The sequence below is a fragment of the Cloeon dipterum genome, chromosome 1, assembly GCF_949628265.1.
Source record: "Cloeon dipterum chromosome 1, ieCloDipt1.1, whole genome shotgun sequence".
Taxonomy (NCBI): Eukaryota; Metazoa; Arthropoda; class Insecta; order Ephemeroptera; family Baetidae; genus Cloeon; species Cloeon dipterum.
In genome coordinates this window covers 15,505,442-15,523,388 of record NC_088786.1, presented here as the reverse complement: position 1 = coordinate 15,523,388, position 17,947 = coordinate 15,505,442, and the positions used below count along the sequence as shown (strand labels likewise).

At 42.3% G+C, this 17,947-nt stretch overlaps 1 protein-coding gene across 2 annotated transcripts; it reads right to left on the bottom strand.

The window, feature by feature from the left end:
* Positions 1 to 7,577: 7,577 nt before the first annotated feature.
* LOC135948555 (NF-kappa-B inhibitor cactus-like) lies at positions 7,578 to 14,066 on the bottom strand. 2 transcript variants are annotated; one of them, XM_065497897.1, is made up of 7 exons: positions 13,851 to 14,066; positions 11,388 to 11,787; positions 10,970 to 11,075; positions 10,650 to 10,905; positions 8,903 to 8,991; positions 8,562 to 8,807; positions 7,578 to 8,189 (listed from the first exon to the last, which is right to left on the bottom strand). In XM_065497897.1, the coding sequence occupies exons 1-7, from the start codon at positions 13,912 to 13,914 to the stop codon at positions 8,103 to 8,105; spliced, it is 1,248 nt and encodes a 415-aa protein (XP_065353969.1). In that variant the 5' UTR covers positions 13,915 to 14,066; the 3' UTR covers positions 7,578 to 8,102. The 2 variants fall into 2 exon arrangements, with proteins under 2 accessions (XP_065353969.1, XP_065353968.1); XM_065497896.1 differs by lacking the exon at positions 13,851 to 14,066 and having other exon boundaries at positions 11,388 to 12,350.
* Positions 14,067 to 17,947: the final 3,881 nt, after the last annotated feature.

Below are 17,947 nucleotides of genomic sequence, written 5' to 3'. Positions count from 1 at the left end.
CTCAGAAAACATTCAACAGACTATCGTTCCCAATGCTGTAATTTCTCTATCCTTTCGCATGAATTTTTCCCAGTCTATTTATAGCGTTAGTGTTCCTCTTTAAATAATACAATGAAGTTCCAAGTATCGTTGTGTTAAAACCAAAATCACGATCAAAAATTAAAAACGTTACAGAGGCTCATCTTACAAATAAAACCTCATATCCTATATGCTAAAGAAAAATGCCAAGGAAAGCTGTGCCTGCATTAACTTTATCTCCACCTTCCAAGGCTGAGTAAATACGATTGTAGCATACCAAGTATCGTCTATTTAAGCGTACTTAAATCTCGGCAAAATGTCGAACAAAAGAATCCGCAAGGCAACCGTGTCAAGAAGGTGTAAGCCGGGAATGCTCATCCTCGCGATGGGTGTTGGGTGTCGTGCGTGTTGCCAACTCACGCAGCTCTTGGCCAATGATGCAAATTCGACGAGTGCGCGGCGCAAGGTGATTCCTGCCCGTAATAAAGTGTGACGTTGCATTTCGAATGAATGCACAAATAAAAATGCATGAGCAACAGTTTATGCATGCGGAGCTCAGGAATTCCCTAATCACATATATATACATCAAGACAATACAGGTGGAGCTCTATGGCAAATAAATATTAACCACTTAGCTGGGAAGTTGTCACGCATGCAATTTTCCTTTGTGTGTGTGTGTGTGTGTGTGTGTGTGGCTTCTAGCTGAGTATTGTTTCGTTGGGCAGAAAGTTAAACACTTATTGCTTGTCAATCTTCTACCAGCTCGGATCAAAATATATTCATTTGATAAAATTTGTGAGTTTTAAATTTTAATAACTTACAAACTAAAAGCAAATCTTAATTATAAATCCTAAAATACTTATTTTTACTTATGGTTTTAAGCAGTTGCGGATTTTCAGGGTGGAACTTGCGGACATTTCCACGGGCCCAAGGTCATTTATTGGAAAGTCAGATTTTTGTCCCTAAAGCCGCTGGAAGGGCGCGAAAACCAGCAAGTGGCGAATCAGCACTAGTGCGCCGGCTAGCCCGTTGAGCCACTTGTGCATATCTAGCTATTTTCATATTTTAAAAATATAGGCATAACGTTTTTACAAAAATGATTGAAGTGATAGAAAAATTTGTTATTCTAAGAGTCGATTACATTGATTTTCTTCCCTGAAAACATTTCGATTTTTTTTTCAGTGGTAATCAAATAGGTGCTGTGTGTGTGCAAATTTTCTAACGTTAAAAATAATTCTGTCATTGCTGTGTCTGTAGTTTGAATATTAATTCATCTCCACAAATAGTGCGATGGTTATTGTCGTAAATTAATCGGATTTTGTCAAGGCTGCAATCTTAGCTCAACGTAAAAAATTCGGAGAAAACGCGTACATTTTAATAATTTAAAGATCACAATTTAGTTTCCTCCTACCAAATATATTTGTTTATTCTCACACTAGGTCAATACATTCATGTTATTAAAAAGTCGTCAAATTTATATATTAAATCGAAATTTTTATTTTTATTTATTTTTTCCTTTTAAATTTTGGTTTAAAAAGATATACTGACTAAAATCCATGGGGGGAGGGTCCCACCAACATGAAAATCCGGCACTGGTTTTAAGTATATTTGAAACCTCAAAAATTTGCCCTGTTTTTCTTGATTGGCCGGAAACAGTAATATATTCTGTATATTATAAGCCTCGTTTACTTATGACTTTGCAAGAACAAACAATATCAATATCAAAATCAGTTCCTGACCACCAGCATTCCAAAACATTAATAAATATTTCTCATGACCACAGTCATAGTTAATGAAGTGCATAATATAGCCGCACACTATATGGTTCCTAAAAGTGAAATCTCCTTTGATTTCTTGAAGAGAAAATAGCAACATCCCATTATTAGCAGAATATCAACTTCAACTTTTTCTTGATTACTTTGAAGCTGCTGATTTTCAAACGGTGCGTGTCGTGTCAACAACAAGACACAGTAATGCAAGAGAGACGTCTGGACGAGTTCTTTAAGTCTCAAGGGCTTTTCTATTATTCTCGTGCCCTCGCAAATTAGCTAACTACATATAACAAGCGACAGGCGCGCCTGGATTTGGATACCCGCCAAATTGTCTATGCGTGAACACACCGGTTGCTGAAGGCATTTGATGCTGTAAAATCCCAATTCATGATCTCAGAGACAAACGCCTTGAAATATTTATTCGAATTTTATAACTACTCTTCTGTGAGGCGGAAATTGTGTTTTTCGCACATAAAACCCTCTCCCTGCGTTTAGCAAAAAAGCTCTTAACAATCATGTGACTTTTTGCAAAGGCTACTTATGCGAATTGTGATAGAAAATTATTAATGTTTCCTCAAACATATTTCGCAACCGGCGACTTATTCCTAAACAGGATGTTTCTCCCCACTTGACACCCTTTGATCTGATATCAGTATTTTCCGCACACGTGCAATGTTAATGTTTTTATTGTTGCCTGTGCTCTGCGTTGATCCCATCACGTAGGCACGTCCGCAGAAAGAGACGAACATATCATATTAACGCTCACTTTTTCCACGTCTCAATCCTTCCTTGAGCGCAGTAACCGCGCGTCAAGTTTGTGCGGTAGCGAGCGCTTTGCCTTCTCGTGCACATCCGCGACAAGTCCAACAATTAGCGTTAACGTAAAACTTTTGTTACCAGGCTGCACACAAATGAACTTTTAATCTAAAGATTAACAACAGTTGCTGGCTCATTGACAGATAAATACAAAATTATCTTGATATTAGTATGAAAATAAATATCTCGATGCACTTTGAATGCATTTTTAATCAGCATGCAGGTGTGTTGAAATGTCCACTTTTAGTTTAGTTTAGTTATATTTATTTGTTTACATACAACGGTACAAAATTGAAGCTCCTTCAATCCTGCCCGCATATTTACAAATTTAGTCACACACAAAAATAATTGAAAAAACAACAATGAAAATGACCATAGTATATACATTTTTAATTGTCTGTGTCGCTAGCAAAGTATGTATGTTTCGCTACATAGTAGACCTGTACTCAAGAAACTCATCATTAGAATAAAATTTGTTAGCATAAACAAAAATTTTGAGCTTCTTTTCAAACTCTTCTAACTGCGGCTCAGCCCGAATCTGTGGTGGAAGGTTATTATACAATTTCGTATTATACAACTTCGTCTGGTTGTTAAAAAGTAATCCCTTTTGATAGGTTTAATTTCAGATTTTAGCAGACCCACAGAGTCTGGAATAATTAGGAAATCCCCGAGATATCAACAAAAATACATAAGTATTCGTTATGTTTCAGAACCGCTAGCTGGCTATATTATCACAGCTGTGGTGTATCAGAATTTACATGTACATTTCTTAGGGGAAAAATATTTTATTCAAAAATTAGCCTACAAAATGAATGCTCACAAATCGTACAACGCGTCTGGAATTAATTGCAAGAGATCAAAAGAAAAAACCCATAATAACAATATAAAGTTATGAACTGTGATGCGATGAAATCATCATGCGGCTATTTTCTAAATGTTAGAGAGGTGCTTGTTTTTTTATAATCAAGTCCTAAAAAGCAAACTAAATTGTTATGGCACATGTGTACCTTAATCAAGGACAAGAAAATGTAAAATTACTTTTCCAAAATTGAGCATCAAAGTAAGTTCAAGTGAAACAAGTCCACTCGTTTGTATTGCACAGTTTGCACCACCAAACCCGTTTTCTTCATGTGAGGTTGGAGCTGAAAGTAAACCCAAGCAGCCGCCATGCTTGAAAGTTGAATCGGACCTTTTTGTCGGTGCTTTGGTACGAGGGAAGCTGCAAAGGTCGACGCAAACGGCGTCTTTCTCATATATGGCCACATAGTGCCGGGGATTCCCAGCAATCTGCGCGTGACTCGGGCCGGCAGCAGGGTAAATATATTCGCCGCCGCCCGAAATAGACACGGGCAACCCCCGATTAGAGAGCACTATGCTACCGAAATATTTCACCGAGATTTTTGTGTCGCGCGTGCAGCTTTCTGGAGGCCGAAAATAGGCCACGGGGAAATTAGCGGCATAAGAGGAAACAAACCGCGATTTTAAATGCGATTTTTTATTCAAGCGCGGCTCAGCGGGGGTAAGTTTGTAGCATTTTTTCGCCTGCTCAGTCGGCTGCGGCAAATCACGGGAAATTTTGTTTGCTTTTTGAACAAGCTTAAAACGTCTGGTAGCATGCTGCCGACATGTGTGCCGCCGGCTGATCAACACTATATGTAATTTCCTTTGGGAATACCGCGGCAATATTCGCCGAATCGAGCCACAAGTAGCGCAAGTGATAAAAACGTAGAACTTGGAGTTTCATCGGAACGCCTGCGTTGCTTTAAAATTAGAGAAGGAAATCCAGAGCACTTGATTTTTACTCAAGCTGAACGATAAAATTAAATCTTCACCCTCATGTTTGGCGTGCGTGAAGTTTGAAAGTACAAGTGGTGCCTCATTTCATTGCGTCATCTCAGAACTTTTGACTCTGGCCAAGTAACGCAGATAACCAAATTTTTAAAAATAAACCGTGAGCCATTGCTGATATGGGGAAAAAGCGTTTGAATGCCTAGGGGAATCACGCGATAGCTTTATGTTCGAGCAGCATGAATTTTTAAAGATAATACAAATTCCAATGATTACAAAAACCACTAAACTTTTTCCTGTCCAGATATAAGCAAACACTTATTATCTTGTGCTATTGTCATCAAACTCTAAATAGCCGTTTAGAATTGGATACGTTTAAGTGCAGACTTTGAAACAGAAATTCCCCAGAGTTCATCGCGGAATTTTGCTCGTAAAAATAGAGCGGAACGCATAGTGGATTCTACGTACTAATACTGTAAACTGGGTAAACTCAACAATTTCAAATGTCTACCGTCTGCCAGAGACATTATTTCTCGTTGATCTCAAATGTCGTGCAACAATATATGACATGAGACATCGTTGGTAAAACATTTGACGAAAATATTCTTTGCTATTTCTAAACCATTTTGTCACAAACACTCAACAAAATTAATATGTACTGTGTACTGACAAAAATTTGATTTAGCACTTCAATTACTTTAGTGATGTAAGACATTTTACTGAAATTTTAAGAGTTCAATAATTTTGCTTTTTTCTCTAACCGGGGTTAAGTGATATTTTAGTGAGTCAATTCAAAAGTGTGCTGGGTCTTTCCTGTTTATTTTTCACTCTCAATATTAAAATAGCAATAACTAAGTTCATATAAGACTTCCTTCTGCCTTTGTGAAGCTTCCATCATTGAATCTTTCCGCGTCCACCAACGCTCCACAGCACCAACAGTGCGTTGGCACTAGGAAGTAAAATCTCTCTCGATCATAATGGCTGAGATGCAAGAACTGAAATTGGTGGGGACTCTATTGTTAGATAAAAATGGTAAATAAAAGGCGCGATCTTGCAATACGAAAAGCTAAAAGTCATCAGCAACTCACAACTCTGGCACACACTTTAAAATTAATTTGAATGTGGAAAATCCATTGGAAAATTAGTATCGAGTTAAGAAAGTGACAGCTAAAATCTATCGCGCTCATTATTCTCTGCATGAAAGTTCCATTATTTTGTAAACGACCACAAAAATTTGGAACTGCGCATCTTTAAGATAATTGTAATCGTTGTGCTGATTGCATTCCGTGGCGAGGTGCAATTTGGCGAAAATGCGTGCCGACGCCAAATTGCCTTAGAAGGTGCTGCGTGCGATTTGCCGCTCGATCAGCTATTTTCACGTTCGGGATTCCCGCAGACAAACAACACCTCTTCGCGCACTCACTCATTAAAAGCAGCAGTTTGGCTATTTCGGCTGGGCGGCAAGGCCAGTTCATCGCACAAGTACGCCACTGCTGCGTCGTTTTTTTTTTCTTGGGTGGTTGTGCCGCCGATGAGTGTATAGGTCGCGGCTCTTCTCGCCCGCCGATCGAATTAGCTCACGCCAGGTTAAATTTAGGGCCCATCGCGAAGGGTGGGTAGGGGAATTTCGCCGAGTATTTCGGGCCAAGCTGCTTCACAAATAACAGGCACACTCATCGCCTTGGACTCTTGGCATTGGCGTCCGCGCCTTTAAAAATATTGTTTACTCTTTCTCACGCACCGGTCGCGAAAGAGCGCAACAGGGAGGAAAAGACGCAAAAAAGCATCTCTATTTTAACACATTGCAGGGGAAATCGAGAAAATTTGATTAAATTATTTCAGCAATGGCTAGTCTGATCAGGAAAAAATTGATTTTGTAATTATAAAAATGGAAGCGCGTTTTTTTATAAATAAAATGTCGCGCGAAAAATATTTTACATGAAACTACCACCGGCGCGTGACTTGCAAAAGGAGCATTGGCAGCGTTTTTCGGGTGAGGTGTCGGTTGTTCTTGAGAAATAATTTGTGCCGCCGCCGGCTGCCGTCGCCTTCGTAATAAGCGCCGGCAGCAAGAGTGCCAACGATTTGGTAATAGCTAGAGGACATCGGGCACTTTTTGTCCGCGCATTCAGTGCGTTGGTCTTCCCACAGATTCCCGTCAAAAATTCGCGTCGATTCAAGACAAGGTCGCCTTGTTGGTTTATGAAAAGTATTATTTAGCATAATATTTCTCGTTCGAATTAAAGCAGAGTGGATTAATTCGCGGATTGAGTTGACAGCGCTTAAAGACATTTGCATAACAATTATAACGCGTCGATAATACCAAACAATGACTAAGGCCGCGTTGTTACAGATCACGAGGCTCGCGCAATCAAAAATAACCCCCTCATTGCAGCGAACAAAGTTGACGCGCGACTTTGACGGAGGCACGGACATCAGCTCCATGTAAGGGCAGGCAACTTGAAAGTGCGACGATGAGCACAGCTTTTGGCATCTCGGCCAGACTCAAAATTAGCAGGGCCCAAGTGGTGCGTCCGTCCGTCCGGCACAGCGTCTCGAGCGGCCGAGGGACACATGCTGTTGTTTAGTCACCGCACTGCTGGCAGCTTTGTTGTTGTTTCCCAGACTCTGCGCTGATATTCAAATGCGAAGAACTAACTCATAATCGTGTCTCCATTGTTCGTCACTGGGTTTTCTCGGCTGTTCATTTTCAAACGCAACCGCTTGTTTTCTTTCATAAGAATGGGCATGAGTAAACTGCCGACCAGACTATGTTAACCAATGCAGTTAATTGGCCTGCGATCAACGTATTCTCAGCACGGCAAAATACTTTGTTCCGATCGAAATAAAGAGGCTACAAAAATGCAGATTTGTGTGGGCGACGCAGCCAAGGTCAGACAAGCGGGATTCCGGCAAAACCCGACGGTCGATACACCGCTCTCCAGAATTTCGGTGCTGTATCTCTCTACTTGGCATAATGAAAGGCGAAGAGCATGTGGTCTGGGGAAGCCCTGATATGCGGCCAGCAAGTGGGTGGGGATTCCCAGCAGCGGCAGTCATGCAGCTCGCGGCACGGCGGAGAAATCTATCTGCTCCAGCGCGGCGCCGCATTCCACATAGACACCTTTGCCTTTTATTTCTAGTCCATTGCGGGAGAGAATTATTCGTAATCAAACACTAGCGTTTTCTTGTGATTGGAACATTACGTTCTTGTTTTAATAACATCTTTTTGTGTCATGGTTTACATGCTAACAGAAAAATTACATGCTAGGAAATTAAGTGTCGCAATTCATTCACGCCCTCACTCAGGTACAAGCTGAACTATTGATTGTGAATTGGGCACCAAAAGGTGCGTTTTCCCCCACGAACTTGCTCACTCACCCCAGCCAATTCTTGCCTCTGCACACCGCAGCAGTTCAATGATTTTGGTTTGCACATTTCTCTTCACAATCGCCAGGCACACCACAATGAAAGTTAATAAGTGTAATACAGTCTTGTTTTACTTAGTAATGGCCAGTGTCTGCGTGTTCAACATTTTACAATAAATGATATTTTGGTCACTGTATCACTCGCTTGCGCGTTCGTCAGCAGTTAATTAATATATCATCTCCCCTTACAACTAGGCAATATTTCTTTTTTCTAAAGTGTGTTTGTGACCCATAGTACTTCCGTTTTTGCCCCCCATCATCACTGATTCCGAAGGGTTGGTCAGGCGCTCATAATCGGGCGACTCGTGGACATAAGGCCGTTGAATGCTCCAAAGAAGCCCTCGACAGGCCTTTTATGACTCAGAACCTGTAGAGATCAACACAAGAAAATAAAATTGTTAGATGGCATCACAAAAAAGGGGGTGATTAATTCTATTTTTAAACAATTCGCATGGGAGACGCAGTTTAGCGTACGATTCGCACGTTTTTGCTGGACAATCTGGACGAACTGCTTTTCAGCAGATAAACCGGTTTGTTCAATGCTATCCAGTTGGGAGTGTAGTGAACCTGCGTATTCCCAATTAAAACGTCCGATTGCGCGAAACACGTTTATAGAGGGAAACCCCGAGCGCAGCAATCTCTCATGCTGCCCATGAACCCAGGCGATAACAGGCACCAACAGGGATTCCCAGGCTCGAGAATTGGTGAACCGATTGCGTCGGAGATAAAAATGGCTTACCATTTCGTCATCCGAGTCAGACTCTTCATCCACGGGTAAGGGGTTCGCGAACCCTCGCTGCGACAGCTCCTTTGCTAAGCTCAGGTCAGCGTAGAGCGCCAGCTGGTAGGCAGTGTACCCTGAGTACGTCTCCAGGGACAGGTCGACTTTTCTGCAGCAATCGGGATCTGTCAGGATCGTGGTCCACACGGCTTTCTTGCCGCGCTCTGCTGCTACGTGTAATGCTGTGCGCCCGCACTTGAGCTCCTGCAATCAAGCAGCAATTGGCAACGTGAAAAACACGCCGGGTCGATACGCGATTTTCGCCGAATCGGGCCGAAAAAAAGTGAAAGTTCACTTACTCGAGCGTTGATGTTGGCCCCTGCCCACACGAGACGTCTCAATACATCTGCATGGTCGCCAGCGGCTGCCAAATGAACACAGAGCTGACCTGCAAGCACATATTTCCATCCTCGTTATTATTAATGGATCGCAATTACGCGAGGCGGCAGCAGCTTGTGTACGAGCGTGTTTGCGCATAAGCAAGGGTAATTCGCTGCAACCTGCTGATTTACATGATTGCGACTGCGAAAAAATGGCGTCGCAAAAAGCGCAGTGTGCATAACACGCGTCTGAATGAATGGCCGCGGATTCCGCTCTAAATTTAGCGAATGCGAGCGTCGCGAAAATAGATGGCGGCCGCCAAAGGCAAAAAGACTGGCGGTGGCTATTTTCGGCAAACAAGCACGTGAATTTGCTCCAACGTGGGAACACGATTTTTGCACTTGGCCTACATTATTGCAGCTTATCGATCGCGGTGGATGCATTCCAGTACACGCGTTGCACCACTCGGCCTTATTTTCCATTATTTCCTGCGTCGACAAAGTCGAAGTCACGCAAGGCGCCAAATCCCCACGAATACCAGAGCACTTACAATGAAATGTATAAACAACAACGCGACAGGGAAAACCCGCGGGCGAATTTTACGAATTTTCAGAAGACTTTCCTCGGCGCTTCAGGTCGCCGTTGGAAATCCAGCGTCACGCATGTTTTAAGCGAGTTCTTTTCCTGCTTTCCTGTGCGGACGAGGAGAGAAACCAGACGCGAGAGCTGCGCGCTTCCTTCGCAGGATTCCCCACGGGCCGCGACCATCAGTTTATTCTGGCAGTGCAACAACCTTAACAGTAATGGCAATAGCATGCGGTATGCTGCCTCTCCCGGCTGAATATAAGGTTATCGAGGAGCGGGAATCCCTCGCGCAATCTGCACGGCCAGCAAAAGGTCGAACTTTTTAATTGGCACAAACAATATCGACTCGCTTGCTGCTCGGCGCGCATTTGTACAATGACGCAAAATGTTTTTTGGGGATTCCTCGCTCTCCTCTAAAAGGATTATTCTGGTGAGCTGAAAACCACAGGAATTATTTTATCGTCGTCACTGTCACGTTCCAGGATGCTGGCCGATTATTTTCGAATTATGCGTCACTTTGATAGATGTGGTGCACGTTCATGATGCGTTTCCGGTTATTACTGGCACCCATGTGCCAATCGGAGCAATATTTGGAAAATGAAAACGCGTCCATAGTGGACACTGACAAACACGTTTTTGGAACATATGGCTGTGATAATTTTAAACTGATAAAATGAAACGCACGCAAGAACGGCAAGAACACGTGAAGATTAACCCTTTATCAGTGTGTTAGCAGAGGGCTTATATTCAGATACCATCTCCAATTGCGAAGTTGTTTGTCGCTTTTTAATTGTCTGTGAAATTATTGACTGGTAAACAGGAAAGTGATCATAAATTGAACCGTAAAGATTAGCAGTTTTGAATCTTGATTATTTTGTTGGCTCTGCACAGCATTCAAAATTAGGTGTGATTGCGCAATGCACATATAGCGCCGGCCGAAAAATCATCGCTCTTTCAACGGCATGTGCGGATGTAGTGGCATAGTGGCTTTAATTAGGGATTCCCGGCTGGTTAAAAATCACGCGAAATTCTAAAGGAACCGCATGTCCGCCAGCAGCGAAAAACCCGCGTTCGATACGGAGGAAATTCCGTCCATATATATTTAGTTTTCACTCGAAATCGACATAAAACTCTACTCACCATCATAATTTCGCTCTTCGAGCAGCGCTGGCTTGGAAAGGTATCTAGGCTGAGTGAACACTAGTCCCGAGTTGGACATCTCCTCGACGGTAATGGGCTGCAGAAGGGCGTGAACGCAATCCGTGAATCCCTGCTCGCTGGCCAGGTGCAGAGCAGTGTTTCCGTTTAAGTCCTTGAGGTTCGGGGAGGCACCTGCAACCAGCAGCACGCGCACGATACGGTGCTGTTTCGTCAACACGGCCAGGTGGAGCGGAGTCTGCGGAAACGAGGCAGTTGTTTCGTCAGTGACAAGCTTTTTGGCGAGTCAAAAGATTTCTTACCTGGTGGTAGTTGTTAGCTATGTCAAGAAACGACGGGTCTGGCGCCATTCTTATCAAACTACACACAGCCTCAATGAAGCCCTGGATGATGGTGATGTGCAGCTGCCTGTAACACGAATCGCAATCATTAATTTTATTTTATTGAAAATGGACGCAACATTAAATAAATAATTAATTTTATAAACGTACGCGTGCATCTACGAAAAGTAGGTTACCAGCATAATAATCGCCATAAGATTGGAATTTCCCAGCAAAATCTGTATCTCATTAAAACTTAATAATAAATGGAATTTGAGCCGCGAGGTTTTATCGCGCAGTAAAAATCAATTAACCTGATTCGTAGCTTTCAAAGCATTAGTTTTATGATTTCCGATATGGTTCTAAAATAATAAAAAAACTTCGAATCTAAAAAACTTACGTGTCGCCATCCTCGTCCTGTTGGAAGTAAAGCTCTGCCAGGGCAATATTGCCGTCCGTCTGCTGCTGTTGCTGCTCCTTCTGCGGCGACAGGGGCACCTTTTGACAGGAGCCGGTCGGCGAAGAGGGCGTAAAGGTGGTGCTGGTCGGCGACGGGGGCGAGTTGAGGTCATTTAGGTACGACTTAAGGCTGAGCCCACTGAAGTGCTCGTTGAGTCCGAGGCCCGAGTCCTGGTGGTCGTACCGCATGGAGGAGACGCTCGAGAGCAGGTTCTCTTCGGACTCGTGGAAGGCGGAGTCCCTCTTCTGGCTCAACTCCTGATCGGACACGAGCGACTGTTCCGAGGCGACCAAACCAGAGTCAAGGTTGTCCTCGTCCTCAACGCATTTGGATGACCAGTCTGAAAGCACACCACTGCCCTGGTCACCTTGGGTCACTGCGGAGTTGCTGCGCGCGTGCCACGACATGGTTCGCTTTGTGTGTGTATGTGTCTCTCTCTTTCTAGTGAAAGTTTGGGAAAATCGAAGCTAGCTAGAGCTACGGAGCGCGGGACGCACTGGCGGAGAACGTCTGAAGAGGTCTTCAGACGTCGGCACCGGTCGCCATTCTGAGCCGAGAGAGCGGACGCACGCAATGAATGGTCTAGCACACTTCTTATTAGTAAACTGACGGTCGGAGCGAGGAGCGAATGCAAGTAGTGAGAGCTCGCTCGGCTCGGCCAGCCAGCGCGCACTCCCCGTCGCACTCGGGGAAACCCCGGGGCGGAGCCTTGGCGTCGAAAGTGGCTTATTCTGGGCCTGATCGGGGGCGCGATCTCCCGCTCCAAGGCCGGGGGTTGAGGACCACGCGGGGGAGAAGGCCGGAAACGCGCTGCCCACGCTGCGGAGGTCGCTTTCGGGGCACCTGGTGCACAGGTGCTCGGCCCTTGGAGGCTCGCCGTTCAATGCAGCAAACGGGTTATACAATTGCCAGAGTCACGTGACCCGCGGAGAATCCCTCCCTACTCCATGTGCGATGCAAGCAATCCGACGCGAGTGGAACATCTCGCGAGGCAAATTCAAACCGTGGCTCCCGCACTCCTTCGCCAAGCACTCAGGCTTTTCTACCGGCGCTGATTTAGGATTGCATTTCGATCTTCGTTTAGTCGGGGAATTTTGTATTATTCCGGAATACACTAAACTTGTAAACGAAGAGAAGACAGCTCATGTTTTTTTTTCATTTATGAACCGTTGTAGAGAAACATCACACCTCAATGAAAGTTTATAATTTTGAGCTGTAGATTTTTCTATAAATCGTCAATTAAAATAGTTGCGGTAGAACTTCAATTTGCAGCTTTGCAAAGGTAAACAAGTTCGCGTACTAAAAAGAAATTAGCTAATAAAGCTCGAGGAAACAAGTCAGAAGGTTGTCTAGTTTATTACAGGTTACTGAATCTCTTTGAAGGCAAGTCTGTTGCGTGTTATATTAGGAAAATATTATTGTTTTGGGTGCGCAAATGATTTCACAATAATTCATCATTTTAGATGGTTATTAAAATCTTTATTATTCGATTTAAATGAAATTCGGCTGATTTGATCACGATGCTGATTGTAAGCGGGTGCAAAATGACACTTTAATGATAACGATAAATGATCCAGGTCAACATTATTTCCATTTTTAGGAGTTTAATTTTTTGTATAGTGACATCAATTGTAAGTTTTATATGTTATAATATCTTTCTTTCTTTGGGAAATATCATTTTGCCTGTCGAGCTTTCCCCGTGGAAAATCTGTGGGATTTTTGTGAGAATGTGAAAATCCCGAGTGAATAACGTCAAATTACCACAGGAAGTGAAATTCCAATAACATTCTCTCCTATCGCGATAAAGGAGGATTTTCCTCCTATACACTTGAAGGACCACGGAGACGGAATAAAGTGAAGGTACGGGCTCTTTGGAGATTTGGTATATCACCAGGGAAACCCTTTTTCTGATAAAATCATCAGAACTGTCAGCCTGCAGATGTTATAATTTACAGCAACGATGCGGATGCGGGAGTAAATCACAAAAGCGAGTGACGAGTGTGTGGAAAAGTCCCATAATATTATGCCTACAGTATTATTTCTGATATGCCATCTGACTGTGACGATACAAATTTGGGACACGCCAGGCATATTCGCCATGATAAATAAAACGTTTTTACTATTGATAAATGCAGAAACTGTTTGCTTTAGATCTCTTATAAAGTGATTCACTCAAAGGCGTTGTTGTTGAGGCAGCGCAAGAGGAAAAACCGAAACTTGAGAGTGATGTCAAAAACGCGTAAGCACTAAAGAATTCAACCGCAAAAAACGTAAATTGCGAAATAAAAACAGAACCGAAAAAAGGATATTCAATATTTGTAAGTAGGCACTAATCGAGAGGCACGATATCTTCTAAAACTTGTTAAAATCGTGGTAAATTTGTAAATGCAATATCAATCTCACCTTTCTGGATGATTGGGTTGGTATCCTTTCGGTTGGAACGCACTTTGCAACTTTTGGATGGCATTTGACTAGAGTATGCTCTTTGACTTCGGTGGAGGAGAGGGTGGGGATCTCGAACTTGAGGGGCAAATTAACTGCCCTAGTACAAGGTAATAACGGCGGGACCTGTAACAACACTGAGTCGTGCGGCCGGTGTGTGAGCGCACGATCAACTAACCCGCCAACTAGTGAAAAAGCAAGCGCACCTCTCTCCAGCGAAACCTTGCTGGAATTCCCATCTACACGTATTATACGAGCAGCGCGCGGCGCGATTGTTACTCTCGTGGCATCATTCTGCTGAATATGCCTTGTGACGTGCGCCCGCTCAAAAAGCGTTGAATAATTGCAGCAAAGGTGAATTATCTTAAGCGGAAACTCCGGCTGATTCGTCTCGTATCTGCGAGAATGAAATCGATAAAAAATCTTGTCCTCGTGCGTCACGGATTAAACGGAATCCTGGACTTTTTTGTTAATGGCACTTCGTGAAGTTAAGACACAAATTATTTTTCGGACCTAAAAATGGTCCAGTCTGTGCGCCGTGTCTTTTTACGTCCGCAAAAATTGAAAAGGCTCAATTAACAGGAAAATGAATCCACCGCTGTCGACACGCGGGCCCACTGATGGTTGAGCACAATTGTTTGGTGCCGCTCAGGATTTCCCGAAACGACTGTTTCAGTTTGCTTTCCCACGAAAGAGCAGCTGCCTTTTGTTTTCCCAGCAAGGAAAATATGTTTCTCGAAAACTCTCAATGCGTTGTAATGTGTACAGCAACAATGCGGTAATTTTTCGAGGCTGACAGCAGCAGGTGACGTGCTTCACGTGTGGCATCAATAAACAAATAATATAGTTGAGGGATTCCCCGGCAAACGAGTCAACGAGAGCGCGTAACGCTGAATTTAACTACTACGCAGATCCGACATCACGTACACCCAGCGAGAGAGTTGGAGCAATAACGAAACAATAAATTGGAAAAGCGCTCCTCGTTGGAAAGTGCTCGTGAGACGCAAAATGGAAACACGGGTGTGGACTTGCACTCGTTAAATGCATTTTGCGCAACTAACTCATAGTTTTTAGAGACCCTTTATCAGCTGACAGATAACGGCCGGTGGAAATAGGTTATATTGCTTTGCTGTAATTGGATGGAAAACCCGCACGCTTGTGCACACTCGCGGTGGATGCACTTTTTCAGACTTAACAGGTCGTTGGCGCTTCCCTGGAAAGGTGGATTGCATCTTTTCAGGGAAACGTTGTTGGCTGGTTACGTGTGGAACGACACTGGAATAGAAAATTATTATATTACCACATCTTGGGGGCTATGCAAACTGCCTGGCATTAGTGTTTAGCGGTCTGCATACTTCGATAAAAGTGCCACGAAGGGGAGAGTACCACATTTATCCGCCAAAATCCACACTATTTTGCTGGAATCCGAATGATAAATTCAATTCGACACTAACCAGATAGATGCGCTTTAGTCATTTCTAGCTGGCTGGCCAACTGAGGTTTTCCTTGTAGTCGGGGGCTAACAAACCGCCAAGGATGTAATTGGTTTTTATGGCTTTATAACTAAATGGCGTATAAACATTATTAACTGAATGGTATGTGGATAGATTGGATAACACCCGTCACATGAAAATTAGAGTTGTTTGTTAAATTGCCAGCTTAAAAAGATCTATTCATAGAGATAGTATACATTTTAGACTGTAAGCAAAGCATAATAGTAATATTCTCTGTCATAGATCGTTTTACAAAAGCAGGGCAATTTTTAAAAATTAATTGTTATATTTTCGTTACCCGCTGAAACAGTTTACGTTTGTCCAAAATTTATTTTATGAGCAACGATAGCGAGACGCTATGCATAATACATCTGCTGTGAAAAAACCTTTTTACAGAGACTGGATATTTCGGAATTTCCCAGCAACAGTAGAGTGGATCAGAAAGAAACGCAAACTTGGCTTGACATTTTGCCCACAAGGTCATTATAAATGGCAAATCAAAAAATAAAAACAAACGTTGGATTTTGTGATGGACAGTGAGTACCTAATTCTTTTAATTTTATCTAAACTCTTCAAAATAAACCTTTCATCCGTCGTGTAAAATAAAAATTATGTTAGTTGAGTATAGTACACATGAAAGAATACATGTTTTTGCAGAAGTAGTATTTTTGGAAGGAATTTCTTCGATAAACGCAAGATAACGAGCACATTCTCAGTTAACTTGGTATTATATGGTCATCAAACAATCGATGGGGAAACCCAGGTTATGTAAACATTTCGATCAACTCCAATTAAAAACGTGTCGATGTTAATTCTTTAATGAGGGTACGCATGTAAGAGAGGCGAACTAGATTGAACTAGATATTAACAAAGCTAAACTCGTAAATCTCTTTTATCTTTGAATCAAATATAAAACTTTTGCAAATTATTAATAGCTGCAGAGACATACTTTTTTGTTTACGTAAGCTTTGTGTGCGTCAAATTTTTATATAAGCTATAAGGAGAAGGGCTAATCGTGAATGAAAACATCCATAAAAAAACTTGCGAGCAAGAAATATATAATATATAAGTACAATCGCTCTGCGTTTGCAATGTTATAAGAGATGTATTTTGTAAAGTGAAGCATGGACGCAGCTTGAACGGCTGTGACCAGATACTTCAGAATTTCCCAACAACAGGACTGGATCAGACAGAAATGCAAACTTGGCTGAATATTTTGCGCACAAGGCTACACGCCAGCCGAGTTCAATGAAACGTCGTTGGAGTCGCGCGAGTTAAACAGCATAGGGATTGGGTTTGGTATAAATTAATAATGATCTCTCTGGTCTGGGTACTTGCTCGGGGAATCCCATTTAAAACGCTGGAATAAGATAAAGAATATAAAGGTCAAATTCGTGTTTCTATTTGGTATCTTGCTTGTTGCCCTTGATAATTCCAAAACTGAATTAGGTTGCATTTCACGGGTTCTGCATGCTGCCTCTGGTTTGGCTTTCCCAAGCCATTATTTAAGTTGACTGCTATTTATTGCCTTTAACTCGAATATGCCAAGGGAAATTGATAATTTGGGGTTTACCAAGCTGAAAATTCCCCGCACAGCGGCTACAATGCAAGAAAGTAAAGATATTTGATTTGAAAAAATGGAAGCCACGATGATAGCCATTTCATCATTTTTGTGATAAACCATGAGTTGCAAAATGCGTAATTTTATCCATTGTCGACAGTGAAATGTGGCAAGCAGAGAGTTTCTAAATTTGTCACGCTTACATCGTCCAAAATATGGACGCTATCTGGTGAAATTTAATTCTAACGTATTTTTTGTGTGCACCTCACACGCAGTCGCCTGCGTTATCGTTCCATTGCACCGCATGCCGCAGCCAAACAGATAAAAGTCCAACACTTTAAAAAATCATTGTTTTTATTAATAAAATGGCAGAAACACAGGATGACCAATTATGTTGATTTTTACTTGTACCTATATCAAGAAGTTTTTGGTAATGATGAAAAAACTATTTGCGATTTTTCTTACGGCTTCATTCATGTGCCAGAATGATTTTTGTCCAAACCTTTTTTATTGCAGATCCTGCTGCCTCGAAGAACACGATGTCGTTTTTCTCGGGATTCCCTCTCATATATTATATATACAGTATAAAGAACAAGGAAACTATAAAATGAGATGCCATGAAAATCCCAAAAGAGACTGGAATGCGCTCGGACGAGCTAAGGCGGCAAGTATTTTCCTGAATCCTATTTGCAACTAATTTTCTTCGCTTATGCCAATTAAGCAAGCATTTTACCGATTATAAAGATCATGTTGCACTCCCTCTTGCTATAGATTTTTTCGATTTTTTTAGATTTGGGTAACTCATTTGAATGTTATTTAGACGCGAGCTGATCGCTCTCAGGAAGTCAACCATCTGAGAAGAAATGTACCGATCCAAACAAAACCCTTCAAAGCATCACCAGCAAAAATTATTTGATTTTATTATTGTAAATTGTACAGTAATAATTATAGCCCATCATAAATAAAAGGCTTTTCTTTTCCGGTTCTTTTAAACTTGGCGCGCT

Coding starts and splice junctions, on each gene's coding strand:
- LOC135948555 (XM_065497896.1), bottom strand. CDS start 11,854: ATGTCGTGGCACGCGCGCAGCAACTCCGCAGTGACCCAAGGTGACCAG. Junction 11,076..11,387: donor CAGGACGAGGATGGCGACAC/GTAAGTTTTTTA, acceptor TTCGTGTTACAG/GCAGCTGCACATCACCATCA. Junction 8,808..8,902: donor GGGCCAACATCAACGCTCGA/GTAAGTGAACTT, acceptor GCTTGATTGCAG/GAGCTCAAGTGCGGGCGCAC.